The sequence below is a fragment of the Molossus molossus genome, unplaced genomic scaffold (assembly GCF_014108415.1).
Source record: "Molossus molossus isolate mMolMol1 unplaced genomic scaffold, mMolMol1.p scaffold_m16_p_18, whole genome shotgun sequence".
Taxonomy (NCBI): Eukaryota; Metazoa; Chordata; class Mammalia; order Chiroptera; family Molossidae; genus Molossus; species Molossus molossus.
In genome coordinates this window covers 56571758-56588486 of record NW_023425353.1, presented here as the reverse complement: position 1 = coordinate 56588486, position 16729 = coordinate 56571758, and the positions used below count along the sequence as shown (strand labels likewise).

Here is a 16729-nt window from a genome sequence, read left to right as displayed (position 1 = left end):
AGATCCACGGCGTGGGCCGGGACGTGGCCAGCCGCCAGACCACAGTGGTCACCAATAACGGTACGTGCTGAGTCTGGGCTGGGCCCAGCCGCTGCAGCCGGTGTCCCTGCTGTTGATACAGTGCTTGTACCCCTAGGTTTCAACCCGTGGTGGGACATGGAATTTGAGTTCGAGGTGGTTGTGCCTGAGCTTGCCCTCGTGCGCTTCGTGGTCGAGGATTACGCCTCCTCCAAGAACGACTTCATTGGCCAGAGCACCATCCCCCTGAACAGCCTCAAGCAGGGTGAGTTTTGTGAAGGGGAGGGGATGGCAAGGTGGGCGGAGGCAGAGCCTGGCATCTCTTGGGCTTGGGTTGAGGGTTTTTATAAAAATCATAAGACTAAGTCCTGTGGTCTCTACCTGCACAACAGAAAATTCCATAAAGTACGCGCCTGTGTGTGTCCCAGAGCACTGAACCCCGCACCTGGCTCCCCACCTCCCACGCTTACACTGTATGGAGGACGCTGTCTGTGCCCCTGGGCAGGAGGGGCCACCAAGAAACAAACCCCTGCATGGAGGAGAGTACAGAGAGACCACCCCGCCCAGCCCCAGAGGCCCTCCCCGGAGGCGGACTGCTGAGTGACCCAGACTTGAAAGCCCACACGCCACACCTTGTGAGGGCCACACGCTTTTATTGGCAGGGAGGGGGTAACCCAGGAGTCCCTCTGGGGCTCAGGTGCGTGTGGGGGAGTTATGCGGGCTCGGCCAGGTGAGGGGCGCAGGGAGGAGCAGGCCCGGGTCAGAAGAAACCGAGCTGCTTCTTCTCCTGCTGCTGCTTCCACTTGGCCATGCCGTAGAATTCCTCCTTGGACTTCCCAAAGATGTCTTGGAAGTCAGAGTCTGAGAGATAGAACTGGGGGTGGGGGAGGCGGATACAGGGACGGGTGTCAACTGAGCCCAGAATTCTTTCCCACCCGGAGGTGTCATCCCAGGGCTTACGGCTGTCCTCTCCCATCTCTGACCATCACCGCATCTGGAACACACATCTCCCCAGACAGCCTGCCCACTGCCCACCATCAGTGTGTCACCTAGGTCTGAGGTACACTAGTGCTGGGGCAGTGAGTGGCAGGGAGTCTCAGGCACCTACCTCCTTTTGGGCGGGGTCCACACCCACTGGCAGGTTCTTGGCAGTCTTGTACATCAGCTGTTCACGGGGCAGGCCCCCATTGATCATGGATCTGGGGCTGTTGTGGTAGTTGCTGGTGCCGGTGCTGGTGCTGGTGCTGCTACTGATGCTGCTGATGCTGGTGCTGATGCTGCTGATGCTGGTGCTGATGCTGCTGATGCTGATGCTGGTGCCGATGCTGCTGATGCTGGTGCCGGTGCTGGTGCCATCCACCTTGGGGCCCAGCTCCAGCTCATTTTCTGATCTGTCCTGGGAGCCCTTGAGGGCCTGTAGGGCCAAGGAGCCTGGACTGCTATTGCTTGGCCATCGGGACAGCCGGAAGTTGTTGACTTCCTGTCCATAGAGGGGACTCAGGCTGGGGACGATGAGGATAGGCTCCCACAGGAAGGCCACACTGAGCCCACCGGCCCTCTTGCCCCCAGCTGCAACCCCCTCCACCCACCAGGGCCTGGCTCCTTCCCTGCCCATCCTGCCCATCTGGGTCATGCCAACTGAGCCAGACCCCAAGGGGAAGCCCGGGAGGACCCTGTACTCACAGCTGTTATCTCAGTGATGGCCGTTATTGTGTCCAGGCTGCCCTCCACCAACTCCCTGTAGGACTGGTTGTTCTGGGGGCAAAAATCAGGGGGTGAGACAGAAGGACTCCCCATCTGCGAGGACCTGAGGACGAGACCAGGTCTCCCCAATCCGCATTGGAGGTCCCCAGGCAGGGCAGTGCCTCCTCTCAGTCTGCCCAGGCAAGCCCCTCTCCCCTGGATTAGGGTGGGGCGGGGGTTCAGACCTCACTCTCAGTCCACTTGTAGGGGTCCCAGGCAAGGAACCATCCGGTGAAAGTGGGAGGCTCATGGCCCTGCTTGATGAGCACGATGGGTATGGTCTGGCTCCTCCGCGCCGGGTGGGTCTGCAGGTACTCCCGGCCCCAGGCCACCACCTCCTCCTTCTGCTTGCTCACAGCTTCTCCCAGCCACAGGAAGATCTGGGCCAGAGGGGCTGGCCGTGGGCGGGGGAGGGGATGCCCAGAGCCGACCACTTCCTTCCCGCCTCTGTCCATCAGATGGTCTCAGAGCCCCCCAAACACACCGGGCACACAGCAGGTTGGCCGCCGTATCCACACACCCACAGACACCCCAGAAGATCACAGGCATACATGTACGCATGCATTCGATCCACCAATAGTCACTGAGTACCTACTGTGGGCCAGGGGGTTCAACAGTGAAACAAAGAAGAGACAAAGATCCTTGCTCTTATAGAGCTTTTGTTTTATTGGGGGAGACAGAAAAATAAGTAAAATGTGTAATATATCAGATGGAGAAAAATGAGGCAGGGAAAGAGAGAAGGGTGGTGATGGTGGGAATGGTGTACTTTCGTTTTTTTGTCCTCACCTGAGGACATTTTTCCATTTTTTTGTTCAGATAGAGTGGGAGGGACAGAGAGGAAGAGAGAGAGAGAGAGAGAGAGAAACATTGACGTGAAAGGGACACATGGAGTGGCTGCCACCCGCATGACCCAACCAGGGCCGGGGACAAACTGCAACCGAGGTACATGCCCTTAGCGGGAATCGAACCCGGGTCTCTCTGGACCACAGGCCGACGCTCTAAACGCTGAGCCAAACCAGCCAGGGAGGAATGGTGTACTTTTAAATTCAGGGAGAGCCTTACTGAGAAGATGACATTTGAGTGAAGATCTGCAGGAGGTGAGGGAGCAAGGCATGTGTATGTCTGGGGAGAAAGTGTAACCAGAAGAAACAACCAGTGCAAAGGCCCTGAGTGTGCCTGGCATCTGAGGAGCGGCACAGAGGCCGTTGTGGCTGAAGCGGAGCAGGCACAGGGAACGGGACCCATCAGGCTGAAGAGTTAGTGTCTCCAGGCTCTGCAGGGTGGTGGGGCTTTGCTTTTGCTCTGAGCGACACGTGAGTCTACGAGCCTCATCACAGTCACACTGTCATAGACGGTGACACAGGCACATCCATGATCACAGCTACAGAGACACATCACCCATCACCACAGCCAGACAGCAAGTCACAGCCACACACTGTCACCCAGTCACACACAGCTACACACTTGATTACACAGTTACACACAACCAGCCTGAAAAACACAGGTAGCCCGGAAAACCACCGCATACAGCCTCACAGAAACAGCTGCCCAGCCACGCCAATGCAGCCACCCAGTCACACACACCTCACCGGTTGTGGCTGGTCTGGCCAGTTACGGGCAGTTACCTGACCATACAGACACTCCACACAGTCACATACACAAAAGCAAAGGCATCACACATGCACACACGGTCAGTTACTCCACTCGACACGGACACGTCGGCCCCAGGCAGTCGTCTGCAGCCACACACTATTTGAAGGCACAAGGAGTCACATATAATTACAACGCCTGCCACGGTCACACACAAGTTCCAGACACACAGTCAGAGCCTCACAGTCACAGTCACACAGACTCACCTGCAGCATACAGGCAGTCCTATGGAGAGGAACGCACAAGGACACACGCTCACACCTCGCTACTCAGATACAGACACGCCCCAGTAGCACGGGGTGGCCTACCTCCTGCCAGGTGTCCAGTAACATGACATCATACTTGTCCAGGTCGTCCTGGCTGAAGAACACGACCTCCATGAGGACCAGGTGGCCGTTGTGGCCGGAGCACTCAAACAGCCGTGGCTGGAAGCTGGAGACGTCCTCAGGGAGGCTGGCCAGTGTGGGCAAAGGCCGTGAGGGGTGCAGCCTGGGCCAAGCTATCTCTTGGCACAGGGGCCCCTGCCCCAGGGGCTGGGCCCTCCTCTGAGTGCCACCCACCCTGCTCCCCTCTGGGCCTCCGTGTCCCAGTCTGTCAGTGGGGAAGCAGAGTGGGTGATGTGTCTGCTCCAGGCAGCTGTGGTGCAAGCTGCCCCTGGACTTTCCCCAGGAAGGGCCCCAGAAAGGGCTGGGCCTGGGCTGGAGCCAAGTGCTCCTTGGGGAAGAGGAGCTGCTGGCCCCACCCCTGGACAGGGTTGGCCTCTGGCCCAAGGTGGGAGGAGGGAAGTTAGGCTGAGAAGGGGACAGTAGTACTTAGGAGCTCAGGAGACTTGGGGGGGGTGCAGTGCACAAACCAGGCCCCCCAGATAATACAGAGCGGCCTAGGACTCAGCTCATCCTTCCTTTGAGGCCTCACTCTGCCTTCCCCTCTGATACACACCTTTGTGCACTTACACACCACACATACACTGTTCTTGCACACTCCACACACACACACACACACACACACACACACAGCACCACTCTCCTGGGGACTGGGGTTGGGGAATGGCTTCTGCCTGTGGTCCAGGACTGGGACCATGCAGGGAGCACATTGAGCCAGCAGAGGGCACCACTGCCCTGCTTCCCCTGCATCTTCCTGATCCAAGTTACCCTGGGTTGGGGATTGAAGGGGCGAGGGGGGTGTGCTCCTGGGAGCCCCAGGGATGGGGAGCCAAGAGTTCTCAGTTCTAGTCTGGCTCTTCCAGCTCCTTGTGTGACCGTCCATTAGTCACCCCACCCTCTTGGGGCCTCAGATTCATCCCCTGTGTAAGAACGCCCTCCTCCCAACCCTGTCACCTCTTGTTGCTGGGGTAGGGAGCCCTGCCTCCCAGGGCCTCCCAGAAGTGGGGAGGCTCCTGACCCTCCAGCACTGTTTCCTGATCCATGTTCCCAGAGACGACAGTGACCACCTTCCGCGCCATCACACGCTGGTCACCACTGCAGCCCTGGCAGGCAAATAGCTGGGTCAGGCCCTGCAGGGGAGGGGTCTTCACTTCCAACCCCGCAGCTGCCACTCACAGGGGCCTGAGTCACAGGAGGCCTGGGCTGATGGGAGGACATGCACAAACAAGGGAGCCCCCTTCCCGCCCCTCTGGCCTCTGTCTCCCCAGCTGATCAGGGTCTCAGGGACTGGGACCCTCTTTGGGTCCAGAGCATGGGATGGGGACTCCTAGGCTTGGAGATCATTCATGGTTTATGCTGAAGATCAGAGAAAATTCTGGTAAACTGAGCTAGGCCTCCTCCTTTTCCCAAAAGACTTGGGAAGGGGCAGGCTCTCTGTTCGAGGCAGGACGGAGGGGAGGCAGCCTGCGTCTGTCCCGGCTCTGACCTGTGGACTCCAAGTCCATCTGTCACTTTACAACGGCCCCAGGTTCATGCCTGCCTGCTACCCCCTCCAGGCCTGTCTCAGGCTGGACTGGAAGCCTCAGACCTCCCCGTGGAGCGGCCTCAGCCTGCCTGCCACCACTGCCCTGGCGTGCCTTGAGTGGCTGGTGTTGGTGGTACCTTCCCAAACCAGATGTAGCAGATGCTGCCTGTAATCAGCAAGAAGATGTCACTGGAGTTGAGGGTGGAGGCCCGGGCTGGCACCTCCATGATCCTGGTGTTGTAGCTGTCGGTGCCTTGCACGTGGAAGAGCCTCGTGGCAGACGCTGGCTGCCCCCTCCCACTGTGCCCCGCGCTACCCTGCAAGAGGGCCAGGCATCAGCTGGGCCAAGGGCCCCCAGGGGCCGCCCGCCCCTGTGCGGGACAGACTGCCTCAAGGCTCAGGGATGCCTTTCTTAAAGCCACCGTTTCCTGGACCCTCTGGGTGTGGCATGTGAGGGTCCCGTGGTCTAGGATAGGACCAGGCCTTTCCAAATGGATCCCTCACCCCATCCCCAAGGGGTCAGGACACAGTTCCCCCAAGCCTGAAGGCAGAAAGTGGGGACCGGCTTTGCCCGTATGTGACCCCAGGCAAGGTCTTGGCTTCTGATCAAACTTCCTGGCCTGTGCTCCTGCGGTGTGGCTGGCTCCGAGGACTAGGGGGCGAAACTTAGGCGGGGGTCACCCTTGGAGCTCAGGCCCTTGGACAAGCACCCAGAGACCAGAGTGAGGGCGGGGTAAGCGGGTCCCCCCGGCCCGAAGCGGTGTTCGCGTGTGCATGTGAGGGTCGCCGGCACTGGAGGAGCTGGGAGGCTGCGGTGGGTCCTACCTGGAAGACCACCATCTGGCCCTGGAAGATGGCGAAGAAGTGCTTGGGCTCACTGCCCATGGTCACGTGCTCGTGCACCAGGGCTCCGTGGTACAGGAGGTCCAGCTCCTCGGCGTTGCCGTTCAGGGCCTTGATCTCTTGTGCGGTGGCCTCCTGGCCCTGCAGACGGGGTGGGGAGGCCCTGGAGCAACTCTAGACCCCGTTTGCACATCTTCAGCCTGAAGCTGAAAGGTGCCGTCCTCCCTTGGGCCTGCGTACCTGCCACAGGTACAGGATGTACTTGGTGTGACCCATCCTCTGGTATGTGTAGAAGACAAGGTAGCAGTTGCCTGCATAAAACTGTCCATGATGCTTGGGCTCCACGGGTTGCCTGCCTGAGTCCTGGATGCACCACACCTGGGGAACGGGACCAATGGGCACAGGTGTTCCTCCGCCTGAACTCAGCCTGTGCCCAGTCAGAAAGCTTTCCTCAGCCTCATCTCTGCAGGCAGGGGGCTCATCCCCAACTCTGCACCTACCCCACACTCTGTGCTGGGCTTGTGCAAGGAACTGCGGGTGACCCTGTCCCCGATGGGGCTCTGAGACCCTCCACACTTGTGCTGCCTGCTCTCACCCAGGACTCTGAGTTGGCAGTGGTACCTGGGACAGACAAGTGGTGAGCACCCCAGAGGCTGCCAAGGCAACCTGACCCCCGCCACAGCACTGCCACCTGACCCCCAGCCACGGCACGGGTCAGGGCAGACAGGTCCTGGCGGAACTGCTCGCTGCTCGGGCCAGGGCCACGGGCGCTGGACAGAAGGGAGGCCTTGGGCTCTTGGAAAAATTCCCTTTTTCCAAGGGCCACTTGGAAATACAAAGCCTATTCAAAGACAGACATGAAAACACTCCCTCACACTTGGTGCAAGTCCTTGTCCCTGTGGGTAGTGAGCATGGGCTCTGGAACCAGACAAACCTGGTCAGTCCCAGCTCGGCCTGTGTTGGCCGTGAGACCTTTGTTTTTCCCACCTGTACCGCGGGGCTAACTGCACCCACCTCGACATGGCAGGAAACACTGCCTGGGCATCCCGTGCCCACACAGAGCCTGGCAGCTGTCTCTGGGGAGGTCTCCTCCAGACCAGAGCTTCCAGAATCCTGCCTCTTTCAGAAAAGGACTCTGGACATTCACCTCCCAGGAGCAGCACCTCCCTGGCCGCCTGGCTGGAGCCTCTTCCCTCGTCCTGTTCACCAGCTGCCGAGAGGGACGCCCTCTCTGCCTTTCGCCTGGGACCTGGGCCACAGCCTCCGTCCTTCCCTCCCCGGCTCTCCTCTGCTGTCCTGTCTTCCCCTCTCCCAGCTCCCCCTTCCTCCCTGCCTTGCCCTGTCTCCCCATTTCCAGCTGTCCTCACTCAGGGCCTTTGTCCATCCATAGTCGGGCACTTGTAGGAGGAAACCTTGGAGAAACAGTATTTTCTCTGACCTTGACCTACCTTGAGAGCTAGAACCCCTCAATAAGCCCCGCAGTCCCAGGATCTCACAGCATCCCCACACCAGCCTCGAGACCAGATTGGACCACAGTTTTTGCCCCCATTTTATAGAAAAACAACCCAAACAAACCCAAGGCACAAAGAAACTGGAGGCTCTGTCCAGGGGTTCAGCAACTCTGCCCTGTGTAGAACCTGAAAGTGTTCCCCAACCCCTCTCCCAGAACACGGGTCTGAGACCAGACAGGGGCTGACAGTGTGCGGCTGTGTGCTGGGGGTTGGGTGTGTGGGACGTACTGGTTCTGGGACTATGTACCTGCGCTGAGGTGTCCCTGCGGGTTCATGGTTGTATGTGGCCAATCGTGTGATGCAGAATTTCTGCAATTTATTCTTGCTGTTGTGCACTGGGCTGTGACTAGGTGCCATGGCAAGGTGTATGTGTCTATGTTATCATCCGTGTGGCTGTGTCACGCATGTGACAAAGGGCACGAGCAGGCGTCTGCGTGTTGCTGTGATGTGATGTGAGTGGCCATGCCTGTGGGGAGGGGGCACGCACACGGACCCCTGCCCCTGGGTGTCCCTGTGTGTACATGACCCCTGAGAGCAGCGGGGTGGCTTCGCAGCCGTACTGGTCACCCGGAGGAAAGGCCTACCCTGCGTGCCCACCGCCTTCCCCCGAGCCCGGCCGAGGCCCACCTCCACCTTCCCAGCGCCGCCGTCCACCATCCTGAGCCGGGCGGCTCGCTCGGGCTGGCTGTGCAGCCTGCTCAGGTCCGCCTCCGCCTGACCCGGTTTCTCTGCGGGAGGGGCAGAGGGTGTCACCGGCGCCCGTGGCCCTGCCTGGCCCCACGGCCACCTCATCCGCCCCCACCGACCCACCACGGTTCAAGAAGCCCCTGCTGCCACGTCCCGCACCCACCCCGCGGGGGCTCTGGGTGCCCCGCCGCCCGCCCGCCCCGCTCACGGATCCATCGGAGGTTCGCGGTCTTGTCCTGGTCCTTGGACCACCTCCGGAAGAGCTGCGTGAACCCCGCGGACTCGGCGCCCTCGTTCAGCACCTCCACGTTGGTGTAGGGGGGGTAGCCCTTGGCCTCAATGAAGCCCTGGGACGGGGGCTCCGTCAGGGCACAGAGGGCACCGCTCCGCCCCTGGGGACCCGCTGCCCGGCTGCCGCCCGAGCACCGAGCTGCAGTAATTAACCGAACTCATGACCCACTTTCTGGAGCTGGGCTGCCACTACCGACTTCTCCGAGGTCCCTGAGGACAGGCAGGGTCCCCTTAGTCGGGGCCACAGGGAGGGACAGCCTGGACAGCCCGGCAGACTCAGGGAGAGCCCCATGGCCCCTCGTGGAAAAGGAGGGGCGCCCAGTGCGCTAGGCCCCTCAGACCTCGAGGCAGGGCGCAGCACCCTCCTCACACGGTCCCCCCACCGCTCCCCCCTCAGGGCAGACCACAGGCCCGGCCCCCAGAGCTGCTCCTCCCGGGGCAGGGCGGTTTGCCTCCAGGCTCAGAGCCCAGAGGGTCATGCCCTCCGTCGGACAGGCCCTAGGGCAGGACATACCTTCCTGCCTCCCCTTTCAGGCCCCAGGTCACGGATGTCCCCTAGCTCAGACTTCAGGGTAGGACTGTGCCCTTCCTCAGAGCCCAGGGAAGGGCTGCCTCCCCTCCAATACCAGGGCTGTGCCCGTCCCTCCGACGGGGCCCACCCCTCACCAGAGCCTGGCTGAAGGACGACCTTAGCTCCGGGGGCTTGGACCTGCGTCCCTGCCACACGTAGATCTTGACACCCCCTTGGTCCAGGATGCAGCAGTCCTGGGAGCAAGAGTAGGCCGGTCAGCAGCCATCCAGACTGGGGCGAGTTGTGGGGTGAGGGGGAATGGATGGGGTGACTGGGGCCAGGCCTGCCTCACCTCCTCATGCAGTAGGTCTTGGGTCAGTAGGCAGGTTGCCAACTCCTGGATCACCAGGTCCTTACCCTTCTCGTGGACCCTGGGGGACAGGCATCCGGATGTAGGCAGCTCAGCCTGTTCCTGGCCTGGCTCCCCTCTAGTCACTATAGCCCCCCACCCCACCCCAGGTGAAGGCATGGGGGCTGGGCCCTGAGCTGAAGCCCTGACTTCACAGCAGCCTTGCTGGGGAGCCTTAGGCAACCCCCTGGCCTTCTCAGGGCCTTGTGCCCTGTCTGTGCAATGGTTTCCCTGAAAGGCAGCCGTGCGGGAGTATAGGTCAGGCCCACGGTCCCACACGGCCTCCCCCAGAAACCCATGAGCCTTCTAGAGACCCCGTGCTATTGCCGTCATGATGGGCACGCAGGCCTGGCCTATTCCACCCACCCTGCCCACTCCCAAGGTCTGCTCACCGGTAGAGGTGGACTCGGGCCTTCTGCAGCTGGGTAATCGTTTTGTTGGGCAGGACAGTGAACAGGCTGCCCACTCTGCTGCCCAGCACAGCTTCCATGATCTCCATGAGGCCAGAGGCTTTGTCCTCATCATCCACCACGCCGATCTGTGCACGACCAGCACGCTCCCTGTCCTGGAGGCTGCGGGTCAGGGCCAGGCCCTGCGGGAGGTCCTGGCTGTCAGGGCTTCCCCATCATGTCCCCTCACCGTCAGACAGCATCCCAGATCCCTCCTGTCACTGCTCAACCCCAGCGGCTGGGGGAGGGTGTCCCCTCATGCTGGCATCCGGAGGTACCACCAGGGTCTGGGTGCAGCTTACCTGGCAGTTGCTTTCCAGGTTGTGGCAGAGAGCCAGGCCTACCTCTTGGGGTGGCCAGAGAGTGAGCACACGGAGGACCCCCTCTCCCCAAGTCCTGCACCCCTCTGTTCCCAGGGCAGACGCCTACCCGTGCCTTCTCAGAATTGCTGCTCTTGGGCCCATTCCACTGGATCATCACCTTGCCCAGGTCCAGCAGAAAGATGTCACTCTTATTAAAGCTGTCCCAGGAGAGCTCCACCTGCCAGAGCCAGGAGGGGCCGGGAGGGGCCAGGGTGTCATACCTCCAGCACCCAAGGGAGGGTACCACAGCCTGTCCCTGCCTACGAGAGCATAGCTTCATGTGTCACTTGTGTACATGAAGCTGTGTGCAACTGTATGTATGTGTGCCCATGACACTACTATGGTGTGCAGGCATGCATCTGTGTGACCATAGGACACCCTGAGGGTCGCGCTGTGGCTGTGGCTGTGTGCATCTCTGGGCATGTGTGGCTGCAGGCAGTGCTATGTTCCATAGGGTGTACACAACTATGACACTTCACTCAGGGCATGTCTGTAGCTGTACATGTGTATATGCACACGTGTACACAGCTGGAGGGTACATGTTTATCCATGTGTGTAGATGTGTGTGTACATGTACACTTGCATATACGTGTGGGGGCACACGAAATATGAACAAGTGTGTGAGCTCATGGGTGACAGTGTATGTATGCCTGTGTGGAGAAGTGTGCTATCTATGGATAAGCATAGTTATCATCCAGACAGAAAGTAAAAGGGGAGACTTAAATAATTATTCCAGGATGACAGGCGAAACCTGGGGCTGCATGGTGGCCCTGCGCGACCAGGGACGTGGTCACTGAGTCTGGGGGAACAGTGTGCGAGCCTGTGTGGGACTGTCTTGGAGTCTCAGGGCTGCCGCACGCCACGCAGACAGCAAGGAGCACAGCTCAGGTCCATTCACATCACGGACATCAAGCACCGGAATGTTCATTCCCCCAAATTCCTGCCACATGGCAGCAGAGTCTTGTTCAGCCAAGATTGGCGTTTCATTAATTTCCAGCAGATGGAGACAGGGGCACTCTGTTCTCCACTGCACAAGGGCACTCAGTGGCCTAGAGTGGCCCCAGGGGTAAGAGTGGGAGACAGTGTGTGTGCCCACAGGTGACAATGACAATGTGTATGAGTATGGGGCCATGCACCCCCCACCCCAAATCATGCTTCTTTCCCTCGTATAAGGACCATCCAGGTGCACCCTCTGGACTGCCTCAGCGCCCCGCCCCACCCCAACTTCTTACTATGGCCATGAGGTGGGTGAAGAAACAGAGGGTCAGGGGGGCCACTGTGGAGTGGCGCTAAAAGCCTGACTCTGCCTTCTCTCTCCTCATTCGAGATAGGCCATCTGGCCGTGGGCCGGTTTGGCTCCGTGGTTGGAATGTTGGCCTGTGGCCCAGAGAGTCACAGGTTCGATTCCGGTCAGGGACATGTACCTTGGTTTGGGTTCAATCCCTGGCCCTGGTTGGGGTTGTGTGGGAGGCAACCAGTCAATGTGTCTCTCTCACTCAATGTTCCTCTCTCCCTCCCTCCTCCCTCCTACTCTACCTGAAAGTCAATGGAGGAATATCCTTGGGTGAGGATTAAAAAAATAGAAAGTGATAGGCCATCTGGAGATTGGGTGCTAGACTTATTCGAGTGATCACTTTGTAAGTTATATAAATGTCTAATCACTATGTTGTACACCTGAATCTAATATAATATAGTGTGTCAATTGCAATTGAAAAATAGATAGGTCATCTGGGAATGATGACAGCCTGTGGTTCCCCCCATTCCCCTGGCACCCTCCACATGTCCCTAGACATCGGTACACAAAGTCTGGCTGATCCAGGGGTCAGGTGGCATTCCTGGTATGCTCACCTCGGTGGCTGACACATGCTTCCTCCCTCTGATGCGTAGCAGTCGCCGGATGTTGTACATATTGGTCTCCACATGCTTGAGGGCAGAGGCCAGCCCTCCCTTCCTGTAGCTGAGGAGGGAATGAGGTCCCATGTAAGACCACACTGCCATGTGCAGGAGAGAGTGCAGATTTGAGCACATGCATGCACACATGTGGGGATACGCACGTGTCTGCTTAATACATGTGTGCAAGTAGCTAGGAACATGTGTACAAGCACATGGCTACATGTGGTGCAGGAGTGTGCATGTGTTTATCTATGTGTTAATATGTGAACACATGCATTTACAGATACATATATTTCTATGAGGGCACAGTGTGTGTCTGTTTATCCATGTGTACAGATGCAAATACATGCACATGCACATACATATACCTGCACATGCACATACAAAGCACTTGTATACAAGTGGGAGCAGGAGTATCTGTTTATCCATGTAAGTATAGATATGAGAGTGTGGAATTCGGGTGACAACATATGTGTGTGTAAGTGGACATGGCTATTCATGTGTGTGTAGGTGTGCCCACCTGTAGGTGAACACATACAGCAGTGGCATATTTCCTGCATGTGTGTATGTGTTCATGTACACACTATCTGCATGCATTAGGTTCAACTGCATAAAACAGAAATGATCAAATATTGGCAGTTTCCTATGGGTCAACCTAATACATTGCAACTATTAATTTACTACATATTTCAAGCAATTAACAGCAAAAGACCTATTTCTTCTGGGCACAGTGACATAAAGGCAAATTCAAAACAACATGAGTGTCCCCCCTAGGTGTATACCCAAGAGGAATGGAAAACATGTCCACACAAAAATTTGTATAAAATAATGGATGTTAACTAAACTTAGAGCAGTAATCATTTCACAATATTCGTAAGTCAAACCATTATGTTGTATACCTTAAACTTACATCGTGGTACATGCCAATTATATTTCAATAAAATGGGAAAAAAAGCTTGTGTACAAATGTTAATAACAGTATCATCCATAACAGCTAAGAAGTGGAAACAACGAAAATGTGCCCTACGTGTGAACACATCATAAAATGCGGCAGTTCGAATATCATGTGCTGCATAATCCCATTTACGTGGAATGTCCGGACTAGGCAGATCTGTACAGAGGGGGCAGGGAATACTGAGGGGAAATGGGGAGTGGTGGAAAGGGTATGGGGCCTCCTTTGGGAGGATGAACATGTTCTAAATTTGGCGATTGCACAAACCTGTGAATATACTAAAAATCTGCAAATGGTGCACTTTAAATGGCGAGTTGTGTGGTGTGTGACTTGTAGCTCAATAAGGGTGTCAGCCGTCCCCAAACACTCTACACACAGGGATGAGGGAGGTGGTCACTCTGGCCACCCCACTGCTCTGTCCATTCCCCAGCCCCCACAGCCCTCTCACTCACATGATCCCTGGGCGGATGTAGCTGCAGAAACAGTCGGATTCGTGCTCCTGCACCTCCCGGTGCAACACGGTGGCGCTACCCAGGGTCTCCTGCAGGCGCCGCAGGAAGGTGCTCGCCACGGCCTGCGCCTCTGTGTCCGCCTTCTTTCCGATCCAGTAGTGCAGGTCCTTGGCTGCCCCCTGCGCAGCCTTCAGGCCCTGGGGGACCTAGGGCGCAGGTGTTTGTGGGGGGAGGGGAACCGAGGTTCCAGGGTGGGGGAGGGACCCAGGGCCAAGGCATGAATGGACACTGAGGTCAAGGTCCGACGTGTGCCAAAGGCTTTGGAGAGATGGGGCAGGGGATCTAGAACGGGGAGGACGGGGCTAGGAGGCCTCAGCAGCAGCAGCCCCTCTGTGGAATGGGATTTTAGGGCCTCAGCAGGCCTCTCCCAGGGCAGAGCTCACTCTGCACCGTCAGGCTCCCCAGCGGGCTGTGCCACCCTCTCAGACAGAGGCCCGGCTCACGTGGAGGACGATGTAACAGTGCTCCTCAAAGAAGTTCCCGTAAGCGCTCTCGGGGACGGGCACCATCTCCAAGTTCTGGGAGAGGAAGGTGCTTAGTGACAACTCAGGAGACCCCCCTACACCCATGGCCCTCTGGGGTTGGGGGGACTCTGAGTTGAGGCCCAGGAGAAGCCTAGTTCCAGAGATCACACCCTTCTGTGGCAGCTGGCCCGCCATGCCCCTACCTCAATGATCCATATGTGGAGGTCCCTGTGGCTCTGGATGTCCGGGAGGCTCTTGGTGTCCATCCTAGGCCAGGCGGGTGGGAGGAAGGAAACAAGAGCCAGAGTTTTCAGACCCCGGCCTCCAAACAAGAACTCTCCCTGCCTACAGCTCTCCAAGGCACCTCATCCTTGCACGTGCCTTTCATCAGGAGGGCTCCAGGACGCACACGCGCCTGCAAACCAGGGCCGGTGCTGCAGACCTGCCACAGAGAGGCTTTGAAACAGGGACTTGCTTTGCATCTGTGGTTGTGCTCTTGGAATAGGGCTGAGCTCCGTGGACAGGGATAGGCCTTGAACATAGGTACAACCTCTGTAAACAGACGGAGATAGAGACAGGCTATGCAGACAGACAGAGGGATACGTTCGGGACGGTCACTGTAGACAGTGATAGGTTATGCAGACAGGCTTTGCTAGTAAGAGCAGATTCTGCAGGCAGGGACAGGCTCTGCGAGCAGGGACAGAGCTGCAAATAGGCATTGGCTTTGAGGACCATTCAGAACAGGTGATGCAGAGACAGCGCACCTGCAGAGAGGGAGAGGCTCTGGACAGGGAGAGGCTCTGCCTGCAAGCACAGGCTCTGTGAACAGGGACAACAGCTTCCTCAGATGGAAGAACAGGCTGCAACAGGCACAGGTTCTCCTAACCAGGTCTGTAGCCAGGGACTGTCTGCGTGGATAAGGACAGTCTGTGTAGAGACACAGACCCTACACAGGCAAAGCTTGTGGACACTGAAAAAGACTCTATAGTCACAGGCTCTGCTGGCATGGAGGAGCTTGGCAGCCTGGGAAGGGCTCTGGGAATGTGGTTGGGGCCGAACCCTTAAGACAGGCCACAGACTTTGATAAGGGACAGACTGCAGGTAGGGACAGGGAGATGGATGGTTAAGGTCTGCAAACAGGCACAGCATCTGCAGCCAGAGAAATGCTCCCCAGACTGAAGCGGGCTCTGGAAGGAGGCAACAGCTCTCGGCATGGCCAGGCCCTGCACGCAGGGACAGCATCGGGAAGAGGACTGGAGCCCGCCTCCAGGGAGATGGGAGCAGGCCGGGCAAACATTCATGAACTTGACAATGAGAGCCAGGCTCTGAAAAAAGACACGGGCCCCTGGAGACAGACTTTGCAGATCGGGAGAGGTTTTGTAAGCCCACACAGGCTCTGCAAACAGACGGGCTCTGTTATCAGGGACAATTTCTTCAGGGGTGGCGGGGTCTGCTGAGAGCAGCTGGCAGGCACAGGTGCCCCAGACAGGGACAAGATCTTGAAACAGGGCTGGGCTCTGGAGAGACCCCGCGTTCTGCAAACAGGGACAGGCTCTCTAGAAAAGGATGAGCTCTGGCGACAGGTGAAGCTCTGTAAAGAGGGACAGGTGCTGCTAACAGGTACACGTGGGATTAGGACTTCGTGTGCAGGCAGGCAGAGGCTCTGCCAACTGGGCGGTGCTCTACAGAAGGTCACAGGTGCTCCCAGATGGACACAATGACCCGACAGTGAGAAGCTCTTCCTAGGAATAGGTCTCGCAAGCAGACATCGTTTCTATCCAGGCAAATTCAGGCAGAGGCCTTGGAAAATGTCATAGGCTGGACAAATAGGGCTCGGGTCCTGCAGACGGAACCAGGCTCTGAAATAGGAACAGACTGCAACGAGTGACATTGTCTAGAGACAGACACTTATGCAGAGGAAGCAGGTTCTTCGGACAGGGACAGGTGTGCACCGGCAAAGCTTCGCAAACAGAAAAAGTGTCTTTAGTCAGAAAGACGTGTTCCAGACAAGGACACCAGACAAGCTCTGTGGACAGCTGGACGTGCAAGGCAGCTTCTGCAGTCAAAGCCAGTCTCGCACACGGAGAAATAGGGACAGAGTGTCTAACCAGACCCAGGCTCTGAAAATAGGCTCGGGACAGAAACAGGCTCTGCAGACAAGACAAATGGTCTGCGGACCCAGGACAGACAGCACACTGGACTGTCTCTGAAGACGGTGCCAGACTGCAGCAGGCTGAACTAAGAAGTCACTCCTTTCTGAATGTCATTCCCAGTGGGCCTGGGTGAGGTTAGCTATCTCCCCTCCCGCTCCACTGTCTTATCCGTGGGAGGAACACCCTTGGCTCTGCTGACCTGGCGTGACCAGAGGAAACAGGCGGCGCAGAGATACAGTTACAGAAGCAGGGGCCTGGCGTGACCGCTCAAACAAAGTGGGTCCCCAAGGGCAGGGCTCAGGCCCCGGTGAGCTCACAGGACACCCGGAAACACCCAGCCTCTCAAAGAGGGCCAAGGTGGCCCTGGCAGGGG

At 57.9% G+C, this 16729-nt stretch overlaps 1 protein-coding gene across 1 annotated transcript; it reads right to left on the bottom strand.

The window, feature by feature from the left end:
* Positions 1-778: 778 nt before the first annotated feature.
* Positions 779-14469, bottom strand: LOC118633314 (villin-like protein). Its single transcript, XM_036267125.1, has 20 exons — positions 14407-14469; positions 14183-14257; positions 13680-13885; positions 12231-12339; positions 10450-10560; positions 9964-10163; positions 9515-9593; positions 9318-9416; positions 8549-8707; positions 8301-8399; positions 6403-6540; positions 6145-6303; positions 5457-5636; positions 4749-4897; positions 3720-3864; positions 1947-2141; positions 1702-1764; positions 1342-1498; positions 1127-1221; positions 779-892 (listed from the first exon to the last, which is right to left on the bottom strand). Exons 1-20 carry the CDS (start codon positions 14467-14469, stop codon positions 779-781), a joined length of 2595 nt encoding a protein of 864 aa, XP_036123018.1.
* Between the last annotated feature and the right edge of the window lie 2260 nt (positions 14470-16729).

Bases quoted from the DNA above. Each gene is read 5' to 3' on its own strand.
- LOC118633314 (XM_036267125.1), bottom strand. From the start codon at position 14,469: ATGGACACCAAGAGCCTCCCGGACATCCAGAGCCACAGGGACCTCCAC. The intron at 1,499-1,701 runs GTGAGTACAGGG...CTCTATGGACAG, and splicing joins CCATCACTGAGATAACAGCT to GAAGTCAACAACTTCCGGCT. The intron at 893-1,126 runs GTAGGTGCCTGA...CCCCACCCCCAG, and splicing joins TGGACCCCGCCCAAAAGGAG to TTCTATCTCTCAGACTCTGA.